The sequence below is a fragment of the Microcebus murinus genome, chromosome X (genome assembly GCF_040939455.1).
Source record: "Microcebus murinus isolate Inina chromosome X, M.murinus_Inina_mat1.0, whole genome shotgun sequence".
In the NCBI taxonomy this organism is placed as follows: domain Eukaryota; kingdom Metazoa; phylum Chordata; class Mammalia; order Primates; family Cheirogaleidae; genus Microcebus; species Microcebus murinus.
The window spans coordinates 60151933-60178754 of record NC_134136.1 but is presented as its reverse complement, the minus strand read 5'-3'; the positions used below and the strand labels follow the sequence as shown (position 1 = coordinate 60178754).

The following is a 26822-nucleotide window of genomic DNA, read 5'->3' as shown; positions in this document are numbered from 1 at the left end:
AATAGAGGAGGTCAGCCTTTGGCTAATCCAGCCAGTTCCTTTTATAATCCTATTTAAAATATCATCTTTGGGCCGGGCGCGGTGGCTCACGCCTGTAATCCTAGCTCTCTGGGAGGCCGAGACGGGCGGATTGCTCAAGGTCAGGAGTTCGAAACCAGCCTGAGCAAGAGCGAGACCTCGTCTCTACTATAAAATAGAAAGAAATTAATTGGCCAACTAATATATATAGAAAAAATTAGCCGGGCATGGTGGCGCATGCCTGTAGTCCCAGCTACTCGGGAGGCTGAGGCAGGAGGATCGCTTGAGCCCAGGAGTTTGAGGTTGCTGTGAGCTAGGCTGACGCCACGGCACTCACTCTAGCCTGGGCAGCAAGTGAGACTCTGTCTCAAAAAAAAAAAAAAATCATCTTTGGCAAGCAACCCAAGTATATCTTTGTGAGGCCAACTCAGGAAAGGGTATTACTGAGGCAGCAGTGCAGGAAGTTAAAGAAGCTGATAATCTAACCGGTGGTCCCCAACCTTTTTGGCACCAGGAATTGGTTTCATTGAAGACAATTTTTCCACAGATTGGGGGGTGAGGAGGGGAGACAGAGCTCAGGCGGTGATACAAGCAATAGGGAGTGGCTGTACATGCAGATGAAGCTTTGCTCCCTGGCCTGCCACTCACCTCCTGCTGTGCGTCCCCACCTTCCCTAACTTTCATGGAAGACAAGTTTTTTCCATGATGGGGGTTGAGGCAGAGCTCTACAGCCTAATCCCTAACGTGCTATGGACAGATACTGATCTGGGGTTGGGGGTTGGGGACCATAGTTAGATTACAGCAAAAAAGAAAATTTTGTAAAATGTTAAAGATCAACTACTTCCTTTGACTGTCTTGCTAAAATGACAGCAGAAATAAACCAGTGAGATATAAGTAATATGCTTGATTTTTCAAATTGATTATGGTAAGAATGCCTAGCCTAATTAAATTAAATGCAAAGAGAATAGTGTATAAACTAAATTATAGCAGTGAGTTCTTAATTTATCCAAAATTTATGTATATTTCTTTGCTTTGTTCTAGTATTTTTAGTTGCCTAATTCTATTTGTGATAAGGATAATAATTAAATTTGTTTTTGAGAACAAAACAAAATTTGTTTTGTTCGCTGAGAAGACACTAAATGATTATGGGATATATGAGCAACAGGGATGCAAGTGTGAGACTAAACTGGATGGTGAATAATCCATGAAGTAGAAAATATACATGCTAAGAATTAAGAATTGACTTTCTCTTAATAACACATCTAGAATTCCTCAAAAAGTTAAACATGGAGTTGCCATATGACTCAGCAATTTTACTCCTAGAGAAATGAAAACATATGTCCATAGAAAAACTTATGCATGAATGTCATAACAACATTACTCATAATAGCCAAAATGTAGAGACTACCCAAATGTCTACAAACAGATGAACAGATAAACAAAAAGTGGTATATCCATACAATGGAAATATTATTCAATCATTAAAACAAATGAAGTACTAATGCATGCTACAATATGGATAAACTTTAAAAACATTACCCTAAGTGAAAGAAACCAGATATAAAAGGTCATATATTATAAGATTTCATTTATATAAAATGCCCAGAATAGGCAAATTCATAGAGACAGAAAGCAGATTGGTGGTTGCCCAGGGCTGAGAAAAGGGGGAAATGGGGAGCAACTGCTTAATTGTGTATGGGCTTTCCTGTTGGGATGATGACAATGTTATAAAATTAGATAGTGGTGATGGTTGCACATGCCTGCAAATGTACTAAAACCCATTGATTTGTACACATTAAATGAGCGAATTGTATTATATATGAATTATATAACAATAAAACTGTTACCAAAAAGGAAAGAAGCAATTAGGGCAGGGAAGGGAAGGAGAGCAAGTCATATATGACCATATGTCTCTGTGAGACCTAACAGCTGGGGCTTTCCTACAGACAACCAGATCAAGTGGTAAGCTTGTGAACACAGCTGGATTTAAAGCCCCTCAGGTCTCTATTTTCAGACCCTTGAGTTTTTGAAGGGTCCACAGCCACAGTTGGCCAAGCACTTGAAATGGCTGTAGCAGTTTCAGCTTGTCTCAGGCCTGGGAAAATATCTTGAGCTGGGAGAAGCAGGGTGCTAAATATATGTGTCAATCAGCTGGATTTCCAGCCACCTAAGCCCATGGGTAGATGAAGTCAGCTTTCCAGCAGCAAACACCAGCCATTAGGAGCTGGGGAGTAGAAGTCACTGGGTCAAGTAGGAGTGGTACCACCTGAGATAAAAGCTAAACAAAAGGTAGGTGGGAAGCAAGCCCTCACTGGACATGCCCATGGGATAAGAAAGAAGATTGTCAATAGCTAGGCCTGACTTAAAACTACAAAATTATTCAAAAATGGGAAAATTATACATGAACATTTTAATCTACATTAAAACCTATAGTTGTACACTTATTCACCAATCTACTAGTTTAAAGCTAGGGCTTTCTCTCCAAGTATGAACATGCCAAAGGGCTTTTCTCCTTACTCTTCTTATATATAAAGAGCACATTTATGCTTCATCTAATTTCCAGTTTCTGTTTATTTAAAGTGGATAAAGAACTTCGAGATGTGGGCAAAGAAATCTGAGAGCAGAATCCTTCTAGATTTTTATCTTTCCCCATTTTTACAGATGTTTCAACAACAACTAAATTGACAATGGTGTTTTTAGCAACTTGAGTGATTTAGTAATAATTTCTATATCATTAAACTCAATTTTTGTAAACATGCCTTTTTCATAGCCATGTCTACTTGATTTATGTAATATTTAGTTATACAATAATATAATCACAATAACTGGTATTATCAGTTCGGGGGACAAACTCAGCTGACTTGTGGAAAGCATAACACCCAAATGGGGGAAAAGTAAGTATTAATACTTAGTGCTGGCCTGAGAGAAGCCTTATATCTTCCCATGTGCAGAAATCTCTAGCATTGGTGAGCACATTTCACAGAAAGACCAGAAAACATGTTAGTCTATCTGATCAGATCAGTGGAGGTTGACCAAGAGATCTTTTGTTGTACCCAGTGTCTCTCCACCACACACAATCTTAGTAGAGCCCTGCTCCTGAGTGATTGGGCATTGCACTGTAGGCTGTTTTGACCTTGGATCTTATCAACTAGCCTCAACCTCCCCAGGTGTGATGGGTTGGCTTTTAGACACCCCAAATGATCCCAGTTTCCTATAACTCACATCAGGTATAATCTCTTCTCCTCAAGCGTGATTGAGACTTGTGACTTGCTTCTAACCAATAGAATGTGACAGGGACAATGGGCTGTCACTTCTATGATTGCATTACATAAGATAGTAACTTCCATCTTGCCAACAAACTCTCTCTCTATTGCCTTCAGCTTACATGCTTTTTTTTTTTTCCCCCGAGACAGAGTCTCACTGTGTTGCCCAGGCTAGAGTGAGTGCTGTGGTGTCAGCCTAGCTCACAGCAACCTCAAACTCCTGGGCTCAAGCAATCCTCCTGGCTCAGCCTCCCAAGTAGCTGGGACTACAGGCATGCACCACCATGCCCGGCTAATTTTTTCTATATATATTAGTTAGCCAATTAATTTCTTTCTATTTATAGTAGAGACGGGGTCTTGCTCTTGCTCAAGCTGGTTTTGAACTCCTGACCTCGAGCAATCCACCCACCTCGGCCTCCCAGAGTGCTAGGATTACAGGCTTGAGCCACCATGCCCGGCCTCAGCTTACATGCTTTGATGAAGCAAGCAGCCATGTCAGGGAGGCTTATGTAACAAGGAAATGAGATGAGACTCTGGCCAATGGTAGGCAAGGAAATATGATCTTAGAAGTGGATCCTTCCCCAGTTGAGTCTCAGGTGAGACCCCAGCACCAGCCAACACCTTGATTGGAGCCTTGTGAGTAATCCTGAAAAGAGGACCCAGCTAAGACATGCCTAGATCCAGATGCTGTGAAATAATAAATATGTATGTTGTTTTAAGCTGTGTTTTTTTTAATGCAGTACTAAATACCAATACTGCCTTGTACCAAATATCTCATTTTATATCTTCCACAGGGGGAATATTGTTATACACACAAGTAAACAATAAGACATGGCAAATACCTCTTTCAACAGGTTTTATAACTGAAGCATAGGTGAAATGATATGCTGTCTGGGATTTGCTTTAAAATCGTTCAGTAGCAGTTCGGTGGAGTGGGCCTAGTGACAGGGTTCAGAAGAGTGAAGGGAATATAGATGTATATGGTGAGAGTTGTATACGGTGAGAGATGTATGCGGTGAGAGGGAATATAGATGAAACAAGTTGAGCCATATGTTGCTAATTATTGAAGCTGAATGATGTATACATGGAGGTTCATTATATTATTCTGTCTATTTTTGTGTATGTTTGAAAATTTCTATAATAAAGTAAAACAATTTCTGTAATGTCACACTGTTCTGCAAAGGTAACAATAATTAAACTAAATAATGAATGTTTTAGAAGCTACTAAATTCTACATGAAATACTGTACAGGGTAATGGAAATATTACAATTCAAAGTATGTGGTACGGATATTTTTGTACTTGACTTGAGACATGATTATTTTTTTCAGATACTATTTATGCGTGCAAGTTATGACATTGTTTATTATTCTGTTTGGGGTAAGGAGGGGTCCAAGACCGAAACTTTTAAAGTGTATTTTGGTTATTTAAGCTCTATGCCACCAAAGACTACATTCATTGGCAATGACTTTGTATAGAAAATTTAAGTAGAAAAAGTTACAGATATATTGACTATAACAGAGACACTATATGTGTGTGTGTCTATATATATATATAGTAAAACAAATAAAACTAAAAATAATACTATAACAAAGAAAAACAGTTTCTATAGAAAGCTTTACCAAACTTGGGGAAAGCCTGGAGTGAAAATTAAAGTAGTTCAATTCTTTTCAGAACCAACATATTCAATAGAGTGGGGACAAATGAGGCCTTCCATTCAGCAAGAAAGGCTTACTTTTTATTGCCTTTTAAAAATATTTCATTAAGTCATTAAATCATTCAACACATATTATTGAATATCTGTACTATGATAATCAAGGAGCATACTGTTTGGTAAGAAAGAAGGGGAAATTACTTAACATCCAGCTTTCAGGAAGAAAGTGGCACTTTTGAGCAAGGTCTTAAGGCTAGGACTCCTTTACAGTGGCTTGAAATTACCTTTCAATCAGGGAGTAATTGGAGACAGAAAATGATATCAATGGAAACAAAGGCACACAGTCCATTACAAATCTTCTTATATATATAGTCATATTTGATTCTCACAGGATGTCTACACAAGAACCTACTTGAATGAAACTGGATAGTACAGCCACCAGGTAAGTCTTGCTAACAAGATGTGCCTGTTGCAGGGAAGCAAACACTTGTTGTCTCTGGCTGTGAAAGGCCTCATCTACTGACAAGGGCATTTCAAACTAAAGGATTTCCTAACCTAATAGTTGACTAATGTAGCTATATCATGAAAATCAAATATTCTGTATTTATTATTTGATATAATTTTGCAGATAATTCTTCATTTCTGATAACATTATTTTTCTCCTCTAAAAATAGGCACAAGCCTTCCTGTTCATTCATTGAAAAAAAAAATTTGTTCATTGAGTGCCAAGCTCTTTATTAGGCACTACTGATTTCTAAGTATAAGTCACACATAGACTTTCACATGAATGGATATTTACCACAATAGAGTAAAATGCATCAATTTTATCCAATGCATTACTTGTTTTAATTTAGCTGGCTGAAAAGTCTTGGTATAAAAGTAGACACATAGATCAATGGAACAGAATAAAGAACCCAGAAATAAAGCCAAATACTTGCAACGAACTGATCTTCAACAAAGCAGACAAAAACATACACTGAGGAAAGGACATCCTTTTTAATAAATGGTGCTGGGAAAATTGGAGAGTCACATGCAGAAGAACGAAACTGGATCCCTAACTCTCACCATATACAAAAATTAACTCAAGATGGATTAAAGATGTTAATGTAAGACCTGAAACAATAACAATTCTAGAAGAAAATATAGGAAAAACTTTTCTGGACATTAGCCTAGGCAAAGAATGCATGACTAAGACCCCAAAAGCAAAATTTTCTACTAGGATGGCTCCTAAAAGTAAGGAAAATATTATAGCCTATGCCAAATGAAGTTGAAATGTCAGAATTGCTGTGGCAAATAGTACAGGAGGGGATTAAAAGGCTCAAGGAAGTGGTTATACTGGAACCAATATTACTATGTCTAGCCATAAAACCCACCAGAAGATTATATTCCATGGAAAGATCCAGAGGACACACTATTGAATAAGGCCATGAGGAATATACTGGTGAGAAGGTCACCAACAAGCATCACTCAAAATCTCAGTGGTGGCCTCTTCTGCAAACCAGTAGAAAAAGCCCATGTAAACTTAGCTCACCGATAGCACTGCGGATGATAGGACCCAAGACAGCAGAGGCTAGATTGTGGTGCTTAATAGCCAGAAGCCAGGAGGTTGCAATTATTATAAGACAAGTTCGCACGGCAGTCAAGGAAGTCTGACCCAGGAGAGCTATGGAAATAGTTAATAGAACAGGGCATTTCTAGGGGCAAAATTTATGAGCAGCTGAAAAGAGTAGCACTCAGCTTACAACAGCTGAAAAAAAAATCTGGGAGGCCGAGGGCAGTCACTTCAATAAATATGTTGTGATTTCTGTACAGTTTCCAGATTTGAGCCAGTTTTCAAAACCAGAACTCACTGATAAAAGAGGCAGCTGGATCCCTAGAAGAAAGTACACTGCCGTGATTCTCCTTTTTCCTTCTGCAGAGACCTCTGGCCATTTATCTGGGTTACTGTGCACTGGAGAAAGTGAATATTTAGACATTTTGAGGACTATTGGATATAAGGTCTTAGTTGACATAGAAACCCAGAAACCCAAAACATCATCATGGCCTACTATCAGAGTGGGAACATATGGGGGCCAAGTAATAAATGGAGTCCTGGCCAAGATCTAGCCATGGGAAATCCCCTGAGTACCAGAACTCAGTGGTTATTACCCTAGTCTCCCTGTATACGATGGGGTAGTTGTGCCAACCACTACTTTGTGTCTTTGGCCAGTGAGATATAAAAGCTATCACAGGAAGGCCAAGTGTAAATTGCGGATAGTAAAATACCACCATCACCACTCCTGGCCAAAATAGTAAATCATTGATCCCTTGGGGTGGGGGCATATGCAGATTAGTGTCATCCTTTAAAATCTAAGGAATGTGGGGGAGAGCATTCTCATTGTATCTCAATTTAATTTACCAGTCTTTTGCCTGCAAAAACCAAGTGGATCCCAGGAGAGGACTGTAGACTACTACAAGCTCAACAAAGTAGTAGCTCTGATCACAGTTGCTATATCAGACATGGTATCATTGTGGGAGCAGATTAATATAGCCTGAAATACATGTTGTGGGGTGATTGATTTGGTAAGCTTATTCTTTTCTATCTGAATCAGAAACATTCAAATGGAATAAAAAGGAGTATAATTTACAGTTTTGCCCCAGGGCTATATTAGTTCCCCTACCCTCTGTCATAATGTAGTCTGGAGAGAGTAGAAACATTCTGCAGAATGTCATATTAACCTATTACAATGATGACATTTAGTTGGTCAGACCAGATGAGCAAGAGGTTGCTAGTGTGCTACCTCTTAGTAAGACATGTACTCTGAGGGTGGGAGATAAACCTCACAATGATTCAGAGGCTTACCAGATCCATAAAAATTTTAGAGGTCCAGTGGTCAGGGGCATGCTGGGGCATTTCCTCCAAAGTAAAAGACAAATTCTTGCACATCGCACCTCCTGCTATGAAGAAGGAATCATGACATTTGGTGGACCTCTTCGGGTTTTGGAGGCAATGCATCTCACACCTAGGGACTCTGCTCCATTCCTGATAACGTTATAGTGACAAAGAAGGCTATCAGCTATGCCTGAGGCCCAGAGCAGCAAATGGCTCTGCATCAGGTCCAGGCTGCCATGCAACTTGCCCTACCACTTGGGCCATACAGTCCAGCAGATCATATGGTGTTGGAGATATCAGTGGTGGGAAAAGATGCAGCATGAAATCTGTGGCAAGACCCTGTGGGAGAATCACAATGCAGGCTCCTAGGGTTCTGGAGCAAAGCCATGCCATCTGCAGAAGAGAATCACATGCCTTTTGAAAAACAACTTTTGGTATGCTATTGGACCCTGGTAAGATGAAACACCTGACCACAGGACACCAAATGATCATGCAACTAGAACTGTCTATCATGAACTGGGTCTTTTCAGACCCACTAAATCATAAGGTCAAGTGGACCCAGCAACAATCCATCAAAAGATAAAAAGGATACTATTCAGGGGTGATTATGAGCAGGACTACAGGGCACAAGGAAACTGTAAAACCCATGGCATGCACCACTGCTATACCAGTGACTTCCTTCAATTCATGCCTACAGCTTTATGAGGGCTCCATCAGATCAACTGAAGGAAGAAGGAAAAGCTTGGTTTTGGATGGGCTGGTCAGTATGCAGATGCAAGCCAAAAATGGACAGTGGCTGCATTATAGCCTCACTTAGGGAATGGTGGGCTTGAAAGACAGTGCCAGGTGAAAATCCTCCCAATGGGCAGAGCTTTGGGTGATGCAATTTTTCATCCACCTTGAGTAGAAAGAGAAGTTGCCTGAGGTCAAAATATTTATGAATTTATGGTCAGTGATGAATGGCCTGGTCAGCTGGTAAGGGGTTTGGAAGGAAAAAGGCTGGGAAATTGGAAACAAGGAGATCTGAGGTAGAGGGATGTGGATGGACATGTGAAAGTAGCCGCTAAGCATGAAGATCTTTGTATCACATATTGACACCCACCAGAAAGCATCTAGCTAGAAGAAAGAAGCATTGAACAACCAAGCAGACAAAATGGCCTCAGGAGTTGACATCTGCCAGTGTCTGTCCTTGGCCACCATAGTATTGGCATGATGGTCCCATGAACAGAGTGGCCATAGTGGCAGAGATGGAGACTATGCATTGGTCCACCAGCATGGCCTCTCACTGACTAAGGCCAATCTAGCTATTGCCACTGCAGAATGTTCAACCTGCCAACTACAGAGACAAATACTGAGCCCTTAATATGGCACCATTCCTTGAGGAGACGAACTTGTCACTTGGTGACAAGTTCACAATATTATACCCTTTCCATCCTGGAAGGACTAACGGTTCATTCTCATGGGAATGAAATGTGTCTATACACATATTTCAAGTATGGGTTTAACTTTCCACCCAGAAGCTGCTGGTCTGATAAAGCATTGGAACAGCCAGCTGAACTATACTTCCCAGAATTTAATCCCCTTACCTATATGTTTCCAATTAGAGTAGAAAACATCCACAGGAGATGTTTTGCAGATTTGGTGGGCCTTAATGAAGTAGAAGCCATACAGTTTCTATGTTGTAAAATCTGCATGAGGGCACCAGGTGCAGTTGTGGCTCATGCATATCGTCACTTATCTACTGGCTCACCTCGTCATTGTGTGGCAACAACCGAGCCCGCAGCTGCTGCTACACCTTCCTTCCAACCCTCCTTTAGCTTCTCAGACTCCTGGACAAAGGCCAGATGTGAGTGTAGCTGTGCACAAAGGGCACCAGCTTCTGCTGCAGGGTACCCACATCATTCAAGTTGGAGAGAACAAGGGACTAATATAGATTCCAGTTCATCCTTCTGGGTTCCAACTCATGCTTCTGGGTTCTAGTTTCTTTGTACTCCTTCACTTTACATTCATCATCCTCTCCGGACCACCCTGCAGACTTCAAGCTACAGCATTAAATGTGAAGACTGCAGAGACTGTTTAACCAATCCCACTCCTATGACGGAGTAAGGTCAAATTTCTGATGTCTAGATAGATTGATATGATATATATATAAATATATAAAATCTCTTGATGGTTCCACTTTTTAAATTGACTCCTAATACAAAAATTCTGTGCCCTGTGACTCTTAATGGGGCTCAGGACATGCTCCCCCCTAATATAATACCTTGACATTTGAGAAAACAGCAGGAGCAGTTTTCCCTGTTCTTTGGGTCCTTCATTTCTGAAGGCTCCTGTGTCATATAAAATATCTTAATATTAAATACATTTTTAGGCTTTTCTCTTGTTAACCTCTCTTTTGTTATAGGGGCCTCAGCCATTAACCTAGCGATGGGTGAGGACAGAGATCTTTTCTCCCCTACACACTACAGGGCTAGAGGACCTAATCTTCAATGGGGATGCATCTTCTCTAGGGACACAGCAATTGTCCCATTGAATTATAAGCTATAGCTTCTGCCTGGGCACAGTAGGCTCCTTGTGTCCAGAGACCAGCAGGCCAGAAGAGGAGTCACTGACTTGGCAGTGGTAATTCATCCTAATTATCAGGAGGAGGTAGGGCTGCTGTTCCACAATGTGGGTAGAGAGGAATATGTGTGGAAATATGTGTGCCACCTGGGCATAACTTAGTACTCCCTTGCCAAATTGTGACTTTAAGCAGGCAGGTACAGTAGCCACAGCCTGAGAAGGGCATAATTACCAGGGGGCTCAGCCCTTCAGAAATAGGGGCCTGGTCAGGCCAGCCAGGCAGCCATCAGGGCCACCAGAGGGCAGTGGCTATGGGTGAGAGTGACCTAGAATGGGTAGTGGAGGGGGCAGGTGCTAAGTATCAGTTGCAGCCCTAAGACCAACTGCAGTAGTGGGAGGCTACAGTTTGGCCCACTAATATCACTCTTCTATTAATATGTTTCCCCTCTGGAAGAGAAGGAATCCGGAAGGAGATGTGCTAAACCAATGGACTGTGGTAGACGAAATGCACCACCAAGGTCTACCTCAAGGAATGATTTGCTGCCCAATGGTAGGGAGTGAAGTTGACAGACAGTCTCCAGCTGTCAGCTGCTTTAGGGTCTGCCTCACCTGCAGAGGCAGCCCACATCTGGTGACCGGATGAGGCAGGAGGATAAAGGCCCAGGCATTTCCACCCAGTTCGGGGCACGCTGATGGACGACATTCCAGCGCTCCCTCCCAGGGTTGCTGAAGCTTTGTCAGGCTTGTATGGCAATTCAACTTCTCTCTCTGTCCCATCCTGTTTCCTCCCCTTTTCCTTCACAGGTGTTGATCCCTACTAAACATGTAGCACCCCAAACTCCATTCACTATCTTCTACCAGTGGACCCAACTGGGCAAACTCTATATCTCTTGCTTTTTCTAGTACACCACTCTCCCCTGGCACAAACATAGGAGCTAGAGCCCCTTTGCTCCGAGCAGTTTATTTATAAACATGCCTTAATATATACCCAAAGGAAAAGATTTAAGATAACTCATATTTTATGGGGGGAAAGTCCTTATGCTACATGCAAATATATTTTTGTACTCATTAAAACCACATAAAAGTATATTATGCATTTTAAAAGGTTGATTACCTCAAAACCAGAAATGCCCTCCAGGCTCTCTGCTGACATAACCCATATTTATGAACACCAAAAGCAGCTTTTCAGATTTTCTTCTACTTCATTATATAAAGGGGAAAGGTTGTTTTGTATAATCTTGAATACATTTGTAAATTTTAAGGAAAACATTTTGTCTTGTTATTGAAGATATTTTAATAAAAATATCCTGAAATATTTTTTGCAAGAATTGTTTCAGTTATGAGTGAGCAGAACATAATTCCCTTATTATAACTATGAAGAACTTACCAGGGAGTTAAGGAAAGAATAAGTGGAAAACATATAAATCAGTATAATTAACACTCTCTAAGCAGCAAGGGGGGCTTTACAGTATTTCTTTTTCTCAAAAACTAGTTAACTTTCAATGAAAACACTTCAGGAGGCAAAGAATCCAAGGAAAAATATTAGTTGAAATATGATAAACAATTTTGAATTATTAAAATCAGACCCCAACACTACAATGAGTGTTCATCCAAGAGTTCTGGTTATTTATTAATTTGGTTCTATCAGTGCTGGAGCTTTCTTTAATTAGAGAGCTGTCAGTTGGGCTTCATATTTCAATTGTTTTTGTTTATGTTACTGTTACACTTTATTTCATTGCCACAGGAATAGAGTGTTGTGTCACTCATGTAGACCTACTAACCTGCCATCAGAAGGCATGTATGCTTTATAGTCTTTCCAATAATAAGATAAATCTTCCCTGCTCATCTCAGCCATTTATGAGATGACCGACGCAGGTAGAGTCCACGTTGCAATATTACACTAATTTGTCTTTGGGAAAGTTAAATAACCTGTAAGGTGATTGAATCTTTAGCTCATTGATTTTAGCACAAAAAGTGGTCGAAGATAATGGAACGAGCATCATAATGGAGTTGGATGGGTTTGGTTTGAATCCCAGATCCAGCACTTACTAACTGTGTGATATTGACTAAGTCATTTAATATCTCTAAGGCTCAGTTTCCTCACCTGTAAAATGAGTGGCAATCAAAGATTTTTGTGCAGACTACACAAAGACAATGCACATGGAACTGCATGACACATAATACAAATAATGTTTTGTAACACTATGTTTTGGGCCAGGCGAGGTGGCTCACACCTGTGATCCTAGCACTTTGGGAGGCTGAGGCGGAGGATTGCTTAAGGCCAGGAGCTCAAGACTAGCCTGAGCAAGATAGAGGGCCCATTTCTACAAAAAATAGAAAAATTAGCCAGGAGTGGTGGCGCATGCCTGTAGTCCCAGCTACTTGGGATGCTAGGCAGGAGGCTCACTTAAGCTCAGGAGTTGAAGTTTGCAGTGAGCTATGATGAGGCCACTGCATTCTAGCCTGGGCAACAAAGCTAGACCCTGTCTCCAAAGAAAAGAAAAAAGTTTTGCCACTAAGCTCTAACCAACAGTCCAAATGCAGAGCTATGATGAGGCCACTGCATTCTAGCCTGGGCAACAGAGCTAGACCCTGTCTCCAAAGAAAAGAAAAAAGTTTTGCAACTAAGCTCTAACCAACAGTCCAAATGCAGACTGACATAAGAAGAATCTATTAGGTATGTCTCTTGTCATCGTCTGGAATATACATGACCACAACTGTTGTGAAGTCAACAGATATGGGCTGAAAGGCAAAAGAAATGCTTCAAAGATACTCCAAAACATATCCTGGGAGAACCAGGTATAAGCCCAGTCTCCCGGGAAATGACAACCTTAGCCCAATGAAACATAGCCATCATTAAAAGGCTGGGTGTGATCAAAGGTGTCATTCGGCAGGGGGACCCTTTGAATACCATCTGTCCACTATACAGGGGAAACACCACCTTGTTACTCAGTATTGTACTCAGTATGGAAAGGAGGGCACACCTATAATACGTGGATAACTATAGTCTCAGTGTCTTATGAGTACAAAGAACAAGACAATGGCTTATTTTTATCTGAGCAGCTGTAGTAGTGGATACCCAGCTGCACAGCTCCCTGTGCCAAGGGGAAATGGAAAATACTGTAATAGCTTCTCTTTTCTCCATTCCCTTTTCCTAGACAATTTTTCCCCCACTGGTGTACTAGAGCAGGGCTTTCTTCCACCTTCTGGTACTCTGCCTGCTAGGGCCATGGGCCAGCCTTACACAGACCTGATTGGAGGGGGGGCTAGCTAGGCCCTTACCCAAGAAATTCCCTTTATAGGATCTTTCCTGAGGCCAGAAAGGCCAACACAACATATTCATTACTTTGGCTTAATACTTCACATATTAATAAAATCAAAATGCCCTCCCTGCAACTTGTTCCACCTTCCCAAACATATATACACGTCATAGATATACATATTGTGAATGAGTTCATGTTCTCCAGAGAACACAGTAAGTGTAAAGAGTTTGCTGAGAGTAGTAGCTGGGAGGAGACAGATAGACTTGATCAATTCCCCCTTGTCAGTCAGGCAATAATAATAATGATAGCAAAAGGGTTTTATTTATTGACTCATCGTATCCTCCCAACAACACTATCTATTAACTCTGTCTTACAAGATAAGGAAACTGAGCTACAGAGAATAATGCAACTTGCCCAAGATCACACAGCTAGTAGGTGGATAACCAAAGTTTGTCCACTTATTCTCTATGCTACACGCTTCTTTGGAGAGAGGAGTGACTATGGTGCTTCTCTTTCATACATGTCTTTGAAACCAGATTGCTTACAGTAGACTCGGCTGGATTATTATGACTGAAATCTCTTCAGTCTTTTGTTTCCAACACAAAAATGATGGCAGACAAAGGTACAGTAGCGCCAGCAAAATTGCCTTCTGCAGTTTTGTGTCTGCAACCTGGTCTGTCTTTATGTCATGAGAACGTCATTCTCCAGTCTATCTGCAAATGAGCAAAAATGTTGAAATTCTTCATAGTTTTCAGAGTAGAACCTGAAACAGCACTTTAGAAATCAGCAACACGTAACATCCCAGTACTCTAATTCATTGATGTTAAGAGTACTATCTGAAGCCAAATAGACCTTCCACATTCACATTCCAGAAATGCTCCTGTCCCCTAGCCCCATGATTTGCCTGGAAAAATCCTTCTTATCCTTCAAGACCCAGCTAAAATGTCACCTCCTTTATGAAGTCATTCCCAGCCCCACAGGCAGAATTAATTGATCATTCTCTATGCCTCCACAGCACTTTTTATTAGCATTGCTAGTATAGATCTTACCACATTGTTTTAGTTACCTACGTGAGGTCCTTGAGGTCACAGACCTGTCCTATTCATAAATCCTTTTATCCCCATATCTCCAGCCTAACACACACCGTATTTCATCAAATCTAAAACTCCATCGCTTTCAGGCATGTATGGGTTAATTAAAAAAGAAAAAATAAAAAAAATAAAAAAATAAATAAAACTCCATCGATTGTAAGATACACCATTATTTCATTAACTACTAAGAAAAAAAAACACTGACAATTTTACTATGGCATACCACCAATTTGAGGATGTGCCCCAAATTCAGGAAAGTCAAAATGTTTTTTAGGCCAAGAGCGGTGGCTCATGCCTGTAATACTAGCACCCTGGGAGACTGAGGCAGGAGGATCACTTGACCTCAGAGTTCAAGATCAGCCTGACCAAGAGTGAGACTCCATCTCTACTAAGAATAGAAAAATTAGCCGGGCATGGTGGCGCATGCCTGTAGTCCCAGCTATTCGGGAGGCTGAGTTGGGAGGATCACTTGAGCCCAGGAGTTTGAGGTTGCTGTGAGCTATGATCACACCACTGCTCTCCACTCTACCCTGGGCGACAGAGGGAGACTCTGTCTCAAAAACAAAACAAACAAAACATTTTTTTAAAAATGTCTTTTGGAAGTAATGAATTATGATAGTAAGTGTTCAGCAAGTGTTTATAGAACTGGATTGTAAACCCAGGTGGAGCAGATACTCCTAGAGCACTGTGACAGCCCTTGCTTTTAATAAGTAAGGAATTGGAAGTTGGTGGTGAATGGTGCGTGGCTGCATTGCTGATTTCAAATATTTTACCCAACAGCTTCAAGGGATGAGTGGCTTGATATGCCATCCATGTTAAAAAAACAAAAACAGAAACAAGAACCTTTATATCTCCCACTCAGTACACTAAAAGGTACAGTGACAATATATTCTGATCAAAATTGAGGAGCACCTAATGCAACAAATAAGAGTGATTACAGAGGCAATGGGGCAGAATCCTGTGTCTGTCTTGATTCTGGTTCTTTAAGCCAGTTCAACCCACTGTTAGTCCCATCTGTCCATGGAAAAGAATGGTAACTGCCCAGCTTTCTCCCAGCTTACTCCAGCCCTGCTTTTATTTTGATGTGATCCCTTCTCAGCTCCAAACTGTTGTCTCTGTGACCTTTGGTTTCCCTTTCTCCTTGGGCCTCAGAAGTTGGTGTTTATATATTTTCTCCCTGGTTAGTGTCTGGACCTAGGCTTTCAGTAGGGCCTTTCCATAAGGTGGGTTTTGCTGGGTCTTAGAATCCCATGCTGCCTCACCAAGAACCTGTATTCCAGTTACACCCTAGAAATACAAACCCATCCCCAACCCTAGAGCTGGGCTTAATAATGCACTTATCTTCGATGGATCTTCCACCACACTCCTTCCCCACCGCCAAGTACACATACACACTCATGCAAGATAAACCAAATTGTCACTGAAAACCTTAAATGTATGGTTGGTTGACAGAAATTCTCCTGGAATAAAAGATCCTCTTGAAAAACACAATTATCCTGAGAGGATTGAGTCTAGTGGCTTAATTAACACGATCTGAAATATTTTAAACATTTAAGCAGCTCTGCACACTAGCATTCAGGGAATGAGTGTCTTTATGGGGCAAGGACAAAGGGGTAACTTTTAAGGGGGTGATGAGGCAGGGAATAAAATAGGGCAAAGGGGGCCGGGCGCTGTGGCTCACGCCTGTAATCCTAGCTCTTGGGAGGCCGAGGCGGGCAGATTGCTCAAGGTCAGGAGTTCGAAACCAGCCTGAGCAAGAGCGAGACCCCGTCTCTACTATAAATAGAAAGAAATTAATTGGCCAACTGATATATATAAAGAATTAGCCGGGCATGGTGGCACATGCCTGTAGTCCCAGCTACCCGGGAGGCTGAGGCAGAAGGATCACTCGAGCCCAGGAGTTTGAGGTTGCTGTGAGCTAGGCTGACGCCACGGCACTCACTCTAGCCTGGGCAACAAAGCGAGACTCTGTCTCAAAAAAAAAAAAAAAAAAAAATAGGGCAAAGGGTTCCTAGTTTGGTTTTGTGCCTAGACCCTTAGTGGGAAGCCAAAAACCTGAAAGTCATCTCCCTCTTTGAGGCAGGCTGCCAGGGCCCAGGTTAAGTTTATCAGGACTAAGACAGAAAGCTCCAAAGATTATCATCTTCCAATTTAGTCCCATCTTCCCAGGCCAGACAAGTTTTGTTCAGCCTCCAGGTCAGCTTAGTTTGTCTCCATTCAGTGCCACCCCCAACCTTAATGAGTAAAGAGGAGACAAGAGAAAGGAAAAGAAATAACTTCACTTACTCCCTCTACTGATTTATTATTGATAATATTTGGAGATGTTCAAACTATAAAAAGGAGGCTGCTTATATTTCCTTTGAAAGGAGAGTCTGCAAAATAGGTTTCCCAAAGTATTAGAACTGAATGCATCCAAATGCCATAGGAATTTTACTTCCTCACAGGCATAGTTAACACTTGCAAATAAAATCATTGAAGTGAAATCACAGAACATTAGACCTGAACAGAATCTTGGTGATAGATCTGCTGACCTGAAGGCCTAGTAGATTAACCAACTAGTTAATGGCAGAGCAGGTACTAGAACCCAAGTGTCCTGACTCCCAGTGTGGAGATTTTCCCATCAGGGAAGATACCCAAACTTTTACAATTGCATCCCACCCTCATAGTCTGCAATTACATTTGGTTCATTAGGCTTAAAAACACCATGCAAACAAGAACTCTTGATGACTGATATAAACAAATGCAAAGAATCAACAGGCCCATCATTTAAACCACAAGGATTGAGGCAGTACATTTTTACTCTTTGTAAGTATAAAACAAACTGTCATTGCCTGGGCCCCTTTCAGGGGTGGATTACCGTATAAATCAATCCAGCTCACTAAAAGCTTACCTAGATGACATTCAATACATTTAATTACGGTCCCCACCAGCTTGTGATGTCAGGCAGACAGAAGCTCAGAAATTTTCTCCTGGTTGAATTTTGGAAGAACTGTGTAAACAACGCCCCTTGCTGGCCAACACAAGAAAACACAAAAGCCACTGCTGACAAAAGCATGGCTCTAACAAAGGTCACAGCAATGACTCTAAGTAGTCTTCTAGTCTATGGGAACCATGGCCAGGTCAAAGGAGAAAGCATGGGGAAAACAGCAGGGGGAAGAACAAAAATCTGTATTTTTCCTGAGATGTTTATATGTGCCTAACTAAAGTTAGACCCCAAAGAAAGCACATATATTTTTGGTATCCCATTGAGTTTGAACAGGCAGTTATAAGATCCACAGACGTATGTTACGCTTATACACATAAACAAGATTTTTATTGTTAACATCAATGAACAGAGAGGAAAGAATATTCATGTGCCAAGGAAATATTACTCACAGGATCACAAAATGGCTGTTGATTTGTATTCATAAATGATTTGGTGAACCACTGTGTTTTTGAGTGAAATATATATATATGTGTATATATAAATATAAATATATATATATAAAAGAGATTTCCAAAGCTTCATTTCCATTTGGACTCCTGCAATAACTTCATTAAAAAGAGAAAGCAGAAGGCTTGAGGTTAAATCTATATATTTTATGGATATTCTGATTCACCAAGAAAGAAAATTATATCCTATTACATTCATTTTAAGTGGCGCACAAAAAAAGTACAATCAGCACTGATTTGGCTCAATAACTTGCCTGAGGAAAGGTTTTTTTGTTTTTTATTTTTTTGAGTTTTAAAAAAAATCACCAGCAAAGCCGTCAAGGGTACTTGAAGATGTTACCGCTGAAGTAAAGTGTTTTCTAAGCAATTCCAGGGCTCTGTTATTTTTTGCTTGCAGGGTCTTTTCAGCTCTCAGTTCATTCTTGATGGCATCGAGCTCTCTGCGGATCTTTTCCATTTCAAATTCATAATACAATTTCATTTCTTCTTTTAGAAGTGTATTTCCAACCTCAGTTTGATGCTTTAACTTCCTAACAGCTTCTTTCAAATCTCTGTTTTCTAGATTCAACTTGTGGATGACTTCTTTGGCTTGCTGGAGCTCTTCACTTAAGTTTTTTACATTTGTTGCTTTCTTAGATAGGTCATTTCTTAAAGCTTGAAGTTTCCAGTCATTCTTAGAAGTATCTATCCCTGGTTCTTGAACATTTAGGTTTTTTGTGGATACTTCTTTTTTGGAGTTCAAAAGTTCTTTTTCAGCATTTTCAAAATCCTCTTCTATTTTTCTGCACTTCATATTAAGTTCTTCCAGTTCTTCATTCAAAAGATTCAGGCGAAGTTTTGGAGACATTCCTTCGGTAAATTTCTTCCTCTTGTCTTGTCGTGGTAGTAACTTCTTTGTACTCTGGGTAGAGTAATCTTCTGTGCTGCTAAAGCTTTCTTCTGTTGCAACACCCACATTAGATGATTCACAAGAGGCAGAATTTGTGTCTGTTTCATTCTTTGAAATGTTTATCTTTCTCTCTCTTAAATTTGGTCCTTGTTCTTTTTCATTTAGTTGGGAAGTATATTGTTTCCTCTTAAATTTATTTTCTTCTTGAAACTTTCTACTGGACAAATTATAAATTCCTTCTATTCTCTTGGTCTTATTGACAGTTGTTTGTTCAGAAGATTCAGGCTGAGAAGCCAATTCTAGAACATCCTGTGCACTAAAAAAGGGAGTAAACATATTCTCCTTCCAGTGTTTTCTTCTAGCAGCCATTTCTTCAGGCACTTCTTCCAATACCTGAAAAACAAAATTTAAAATCAAGGCACGTCCTTTACACTGGCAGCTAGTGTAGCTGGCTCATCGGTGAAGGAATCTGAACATTTGAGGGCTGGCTCCCTCTCTAACTCACTGGGTGACCTGGGCCTCAGTTTCCTCATTTACAAATTGAAAGGGCTAAACTAGCTAAGTTCTATGGATGCTTCTAGCTTTAAAAGTCTTTGATCCTATGAAATTTTACCAGTAAATTAACACATTTAGCTATTTATTGTAATAAAGTTATTCTATGAGAAAGCAACTGTACACATGAAAATAGATAAAATAATAAAAATGATTTGAAATTAATAGGTTAATATTGGTAATACCTGTGCTTTCAATGTGTCTGTTTTTTTTTTTTCTAGTTCTTCTGGATTGGACTATTGTTTATTCATTCTTTAAAGTGACTAAAACATCAGGGCTTAATGAAATGTGAGCTGCTTTTGGTAAAGTATACCATGCAGACTTCCTTATGAGTAACTCTGCCAAATGCCCTTCTGTCTTGACCTATAAATTCCTGCTATTCCAGTCTTGGGCTTTGCTTTTAGGCAAGATTGCCAAGTGTACAGAATTCTATCCATTTTGACAGCAATTTCATGATGAGAACCTAATGTCAATAATTGAAAATATTAATACCACCAAATGTGTTTTTCTCAAGACATTGACTCTGGGTATAGTTTTTAGGTGAAAACTGAGCATACTAAATCACAACTGACTTCCCAAATTTATAAAAATTAGATGATGATTATTTTGTTTCAAAAAGAATCTTATTCAAATGGAATCCTTTCCTAAAGTACTGAAATATTTGATTAGTAACTACTTCTGAGGAAAGGGAGAAAGAACTCAAACAACTTTTGAAGGCATACTGGCATCTGAAGCCCATGAAGTTACCCCTAAATGGTGAAGAGGAGAGGGTCACTTTATTCATTTAATACACCAATTTATTATAATATATTTATAGCATCACCACTGTGAAAAATCAAAGTATGCCTGCATCTATTTTAACTATGCACACAAATGTAATTTTTTCCTGGTAATGAAAAATGGCAAATGTTGTGTTTATTTCTTAATTAATATTTGATTTATTTGTAGCAATTTTGGAAAATACAAAGAAGCTCCCCCAAACAAAAGGAATGTCCTTCATTATCCCATGGTCCAGAGATAACTACTTTTTTGTGTACTATCTCTCCAGTCTTTTCTTTTTAGTAACAGTAATTTATTTTAAATTACAGATTTTCCTTGCTACAGGCTACCAAGGAATAAACTTGATACCTACAGGTACTGAACATGCCTCTCTCTCTCCTCGACAAAAGAGGGAAGGAACTTCATATCCCTAAGGGTACATCCCAACTAGCAACTACTTGGTTTTGAGGAAAAGTGAAGGTACAAATACTCTTAAAATGAACTCTTGGAGATGAGGGTTCAGTGAAAGTGTTAAAATGATTGGTTCAAAAGCCATAAGCTGAGCTTTATGGAAGTTTAATCAGACCATACTGATAAACTCAGACTTGAAATTCATGGTATGTATTTGCCATTGGAGCGTCATCTCCTTTCTCTTGAAATAGTTCTTTCTCACTTTTATTATTTTACTAGTCACAATTTAGAAGCATCTATGATCTATTCTTAAAGGGGAACATTATCATGATCCTGATTTCCCTCCTCTCTAGAAATATGAATGCAAATGAGTAGGCTTTATGACAGCAATCATAAAGGAAAGGAAGAGAGACAGTAGAAAAGAGGGTGATGCTAACGGCCAGTCACACTTTTTTTAGCAGTCAAATTTTACTGGGCAATTCTGTAAAAGATAAAAATCAGGTAGCAATGGCAGAGAGATTACTATTCCTCCTACCTAATTCTGGAGGAAGGGCATTGGTGGGATTGATCAGGAAGTAGTTAAGCACAGGGGCAAGTAATGTGAGGCCACATTTATACCTGAAGATAGCAATAATGACACATGTGATATAGAGGTTTGGGTATATATAAAGGTTAAAATACAAAATTCATTTTGTTAATAATTTTGCCCCTTGAAAAAGTGACTTCTATGACCAACTCTCTCATAAATCTTTGGCAAAACATACACACACACACACACACACACACACACACACACACACAGTGCATGCACACATATATTTTTAAATTTTCACTACATTTCTTCTCTGAGCTTCTATATAATTTCCTGGGTGTTTGAAAGGAAATGCCTTTCAATGAACCCTATACAGCCAATGTTCTTCCTAGAACTGGGAAGAGTCACTTATTTTATAACTGAGGCCCAGAGATGTTAAGTGATTTGACCAACGCTGCACAGCCTGTAGTGGTAAAACTGAGGACCCTGTCTCCCAGGTCAGTGCTTGTTCTAAAATTCCCCTTTATTCATCTGCTAGGTTTCATTCCACAAATTGAAAGAAAACAATCCACTATTTTCAGAGTTTAGGTATCTTTTAAAGGGCCACAAAAGGAGAGAGGAAAGATGAAGGGGGGAGGGGAAGGAGAATTGCATGTCATATATCAAAGAACAGAGAGAGAAAGGTTTGAAAAGCCTTTTGGAATTTCCCTCCCATGGCTTACACAGGACAGGGTCAAGGGGTCTTCTGAGCTGCTCCTTTTTTTCCCTCTCTTTCATTGGCAAGATATCCTTTAAGGGCTTGTTCCCAAATCTAGTCACAGAGTGTGGCAAAGCCGAGACTGGGGGTAAAAGCTGCCAGTCTCGTTTTCTCTTCGCAAATTGCACTGCTTGTTTTTTTATGCAGACCAAGTATGGCATCAGTGTTCTCTGGCAAGAACAAAGAATATGCTTTGAAAAAAATGACACTCCTCTACCCTGGCCTGGTGGCCATTTTGTTCTCAATAAATTTGACTAGATAATTTGTTGCGGCATAAGGCAAACCAAACCAGAAGCCATTACTGAAAGTGTAAGCATACCTTTTTAGCGGGTCAGTTGTGAACATTTATTATCATAAGTGCCTACGCAACACCACACTGGATACTGAAGGTCTGAAGGGTAGGGGAAGGAGACCCAAGAGGAATGAAAGCTACAAATTAGTCAGAATACAGAAAGGAAAACAATATAAAGTCGTATGACAAAAATAACATCAGTGGTCTAAGTCTAAGACAGCAATCCCCCAGAAGTCCCTGGCATGGGTGTCTATAATATGACTACATCTATTCATTTGTGTCTGGCATGAATTAATAATGGACTTCTAATGGTTCTAGTTAGTGTCTCCCAGAAAACATCACCATTCATCCTTTTTTTCTGGTAGAAGCAAAGTAATAGGACATTTTTGTGGAGTAAGAGATCTCTTGTCTCATGGAAGTGGTTTATGTTCACCTAAAGAATTTGGGAACCACTCATGAAATAAATTGAAAATGAATTTGTAATGTAATATGATAAACACAATATAAATTTTGAGAAGTAAGCAAAGAGTAATGATCATTGATTATAAATGTTTAAGTACACTGTTCCATAAAAATTTTAGGTGAATGCATATCTAGCTTTAAATAGCTCCAGAAAATAATACACTGCTGTTTATTGTGAAAGGAGAAATCCACAACACCATCCAGTTTTATTTTTAAGGTGGGGCCCTGGAAGGAATACTCATATTAAGGTGGTTGTAAAATTTAATTATTTATTTTCTGAAATATTCATATTTTAAGTCACATGCTTTGGGGAAATTTGATGACATAAATCAAAGATTTTTTTTGTTGCTTTATCCCATTTACATTAGAATTTGATTTCAAATTTTCAGGACCATCTCTTTGCATAAATCTAGATCTGCCTGCAAAATGTGATTATTCTTCCAGGCAAGAGTAGTCAGGGACTGGAAAACAGTTCTGGAAGAACGCCAGAGGCTTTTTTCCACTTCACAAGAGTCTTTCCTCTCAAACTTTGTAAACCGGGAATGATGGTTGGAAAAGGTCACCTCCAACCGTGTTGACCAACCTTCTGTCACTACCCTTAGCCTCTCAGCAACTCTGAACTAGGGGCATGGCTTTTAGTCACTGCCCAGGGGCAGTAAGGTGAAGACAAAGAGACCCTCTTAGTACAAGGCACTTTCTCCCTTCATTCTTGAATGGTTTCAGATCTCCGGACCCTCAGAAAAACTGTTCAGCCAAAATAGGAAAAAAGTCTGTTACAAAGGAAGTTACTAGCTTTGCTTCTTGGCTGAATTGTCTAATTTGTTCTCACTTCAAAGGAGTGGTCCTCAACATTTTTTTTTCCTGCTTCCACTACTTTCAGGTACAAAACACTGCCATCATTACCCTCTTTGCAAAAGAGAAAATTATGACTTGCCCCTCTAGGGGATCTTCCCCATTCTCCACCCTCTTTGACTGACCATTAAATACAAAAATGAGGACCCAAATGAACTGTCTGAAGTTAAGGTGGATCAATATGTTTTATTCTGCAAAATTGTGGGGAAGAAAGAAAGGGAAATCCTTGAGAAAGGAATTGAGTATGGACTATGGTGGGAAAAAAAGATGGAAGGAGTCAGATATCTTGGCTCCACACTTTAGAACTGTGTGAAGATTTACCTGCTGGGAGCCTTGGATTCATGTGTAAAATAGAAACAATGTATCTATTTCACAGGTGCTTAACAGAAATGAATGATGGACAAAATGGAAGCAGTTGTTAAAATGTACCGTAAACCATGGGTTTTGTTCATTTTTAGGTTTTCCTTACCCTCCCTTTGATCATAAACCAGCCAGCTAAACAACATAAGCCTTCTCCAAAGATATGTGTTTCAAAGTGGCTAGCCAAAGTCATCTGGCCCCAGAAAATGTTAGTTAAAAAAAAAAAAAAAAAGCAGGTCTATTAAAGTAAGCAGATGGGAACCTAAACATCCGATCTTAGAATAATTTAATCTTCATCACCAGGGAAGAATTGGCCCTAACTCCTGTAACTTAGTTGTTGATGTCCCCAAATTTCTGAAGCTAAATTGAGTCTATCTAAGCACAAAAGTGGTAGTCTTTTCTAGAGCCTAATATATTTGCATTTTTATCACCAATTGCTTTACCAAGAATTTTCCAAATGCCTCACTGTTTTTCAGAGCCACCAATAACTTCTTTGAAATACAGGAGTATTAGCTGGATGATTAGCAAGGATGACTTTGCACTCTTGAGTTTTCTCTGTGCTTCTACAGCATTTCATACAGATCTTGGTTACACCAATATTCTTTAATGGCCTGGCATTTTATTCGTTTTTGTATCCCTGTCACCTGAAACACGGTAAACCTCAATAAATATTTGTTGAATGAATGATCCTTAATATTCTTCTTAAAAATTCTATAAGGCTTTGACCCTAATTGAAGCTTTAAAGAAATACTTAATTGCTCCTCTGGCTTATAAAGTTTTTTGGGTGACATTTTAGGGAAAGGACTTTTTTTTTTCCCTTGAAGCTTATTTGGTTTAGCTGAAATCTTCAGGACACTTTTCTTTTGTATTTCTATGAGGCCTCCTTCAAAGAGTACTGATGATGCAGATTGGTGATCTAGTTAAAAGGTTGAGGATTTATGTTGGGTGAGACTCTGTGCTTCTAAACACCCATAACAAGATGTCAGCCAACACAATTGTACTTACACTTCCCAAGGTCCAGGGTCTTCTAGTGGATGTTGTTGCTTTCTTCCTCCGGTTTGAACTGGAAAAAAAAAAATACACTTCTCTCAGCGTAACTAGGAAATATAGTTAACCAGAATGCCCAGATTCATGTTTATATTTCAGATGTAGATTAAAATTAAAAATGATAGAATGTCATTTGACTTATCTGAAATGTGATGCCAGACAGAGATAATTTCTCTTTTTCAGTTGTCAACCCATTTTGCCAACTATTATGTCACTAAGTCTTCCTTCCCCAAGAAATACAAATATCAAATGGGACAAGAATCACGGTGACATTTTATTCAGCGCAGTATATCTTCATCTTTAGCACCTATTGAACAACGAGCCACCACTGATGGAGGGGACAGCAGTATGCTTAGAGGCAATGGCAGTATTAAAGAGCATGCCAAGAACTACATTAGCAAAGGGCTGGAGCCTAGGCCTTGCCTCCCTCCCTCCCTCAGAGTGCAGTTAGTTTGAAGAAACATTAAACGGGGAAGTCATCCCGATTTTTGCCTTAATTTGTCAGGGTCCTGACATATGCGCCAAGTGTCCACTTCACGGGACAAATTGTCTTCTCTATTGTTCAGCAACTATTGAGGGGAAAGCAAAGTACCATTGAAAACCGGGCCCTGTGAACGGTTATGACCCCCCAATTCTTTGTTATTAGTGTGAAACTATTCCTTCTAGAAGAAAAGATAGGGGGAGTCACCTTAATTCCAAAGGCTGAGACTTTATTAGTATGAGAGTCACATTCTTGCTATAAAGCTGTATCTTTTTATGCATAGTTTGGGGGTTTTCTGTAAATGGTTAACTGAAACTCCTGCCATTGCCGATTCCAGTGGTGAGAAGGTGGCTCCAGTCCCGGGGCTGCTCCGACCCCTATTGCAGGTGACACTTTCTACCTCCCCAGTCCCAACCCTGTGGCTAGCGGGCGGTGGGAGAGGCCTGAGCCCACACCTCCTTCCACACCCTCACTTCCACGCCCTGTTCCCTTCCTTCCCAAACGCTGGCCAGCTCCAGCCTGGGCTCTAAAGAGAGAAAAAAAACTGCAGTGGGGGTTGAGGTGGGGACGCGGGCACCTGAACCCTCCTGGCTCCTCGTCCCTCGACCCCCGTGCTGGGGAAGAAGAAGGGCGAGCCGAGGGGAGCCCGGGTTTTCCCTTCCACAGACATACCTGGAAGCGTGGGTGCGGTCTGAAGAGTCCTGTCCCCTCTTTTCCGAAGCCGGCCACCACTGGCGGGAAGCAGCCCCTTGTTCTGCGCTGGACACCGCGACCCGGCCGGCGGCCCAGGCTGAGCCTCTGCAGTGCAGCGCCAGCGCGGGCCGCGCTGTTGCCTAGCAACGGGCGGGTCCGATTTAAAGGGACCGGGACATTGGGGAGGCGCACCGCGGGCCGGGTGCTGCCCGACCTGCAGTTAAAGCCTGGCCAGAGGAGTGAACATGCCCGGTGGGGCAGGTACCAAGGCAGCTTCTGCCGGGTGAGGACTGAACTTTGATCTTTTTCTTTTGCTCAAAATTCCTTCCTAAGGAGGCCAGATGAGTCACACTCACAAATGGTAAAATTCCCACTAAACAGGTTTTATTAACCAAATGAAGTGTGGTTTACTTCCCAACCTGATTCAGGTATAGCATTAACATCACCTAAAAGACAGAAAGCCCCTGTCTTAACTCAGGCATCCTAGCAGATGCCTATCTTAACTTAAAACACTGTGAACCTCCCAGAGTGCTCACATCTGTATCTTAAATTAAGCATTTCCTTTCTGGTCCTTTAGATAA

General features: G+C 40.4%; 1 protein-coding gene across 1 annotated transcript; it reads right to left on the bottom strand.

The window, feature by feature from the left end:
* Positions 1 to 18026: 18026 nt before the first annotated feature.
* CCDC160 (coiled-coil domain containing 160) lies at positions 18027 to 26376 on the bottom strand. The gene is made up of 3 exons (XM_012764809.2): positions 26221 to 26376; positions 25026 to 25083; positions 18027 to 19436 (listed from the first exon to the last, which is right to left on the bottom strand). The coding sequence occupies exon 3, from the start codon at positions 19410 to 19412 to the stop codon at positions 18447 to 18449; it is 966 nt and encodes a 321-aa protein (XP_012620263.1). The 5' UTR covers positions 19413 to 19436; positions 25026 to 25083; positions 26221 to 26376; the 3' UTR covers positions 18027 to 18446.
* Positions 26377 to 26822: the final 446 nt, after the last annotated feature.

What these genes read in the sequence shown, in the direction of transcription:
- CCDC160 (XM_012764809.2), bottom strand. Translation starts at nt 19,412, where the DNA reads ATGGCTGCTAGAAGAAAACACTGGAAGGAGAATATGTTTACTCCCTTT.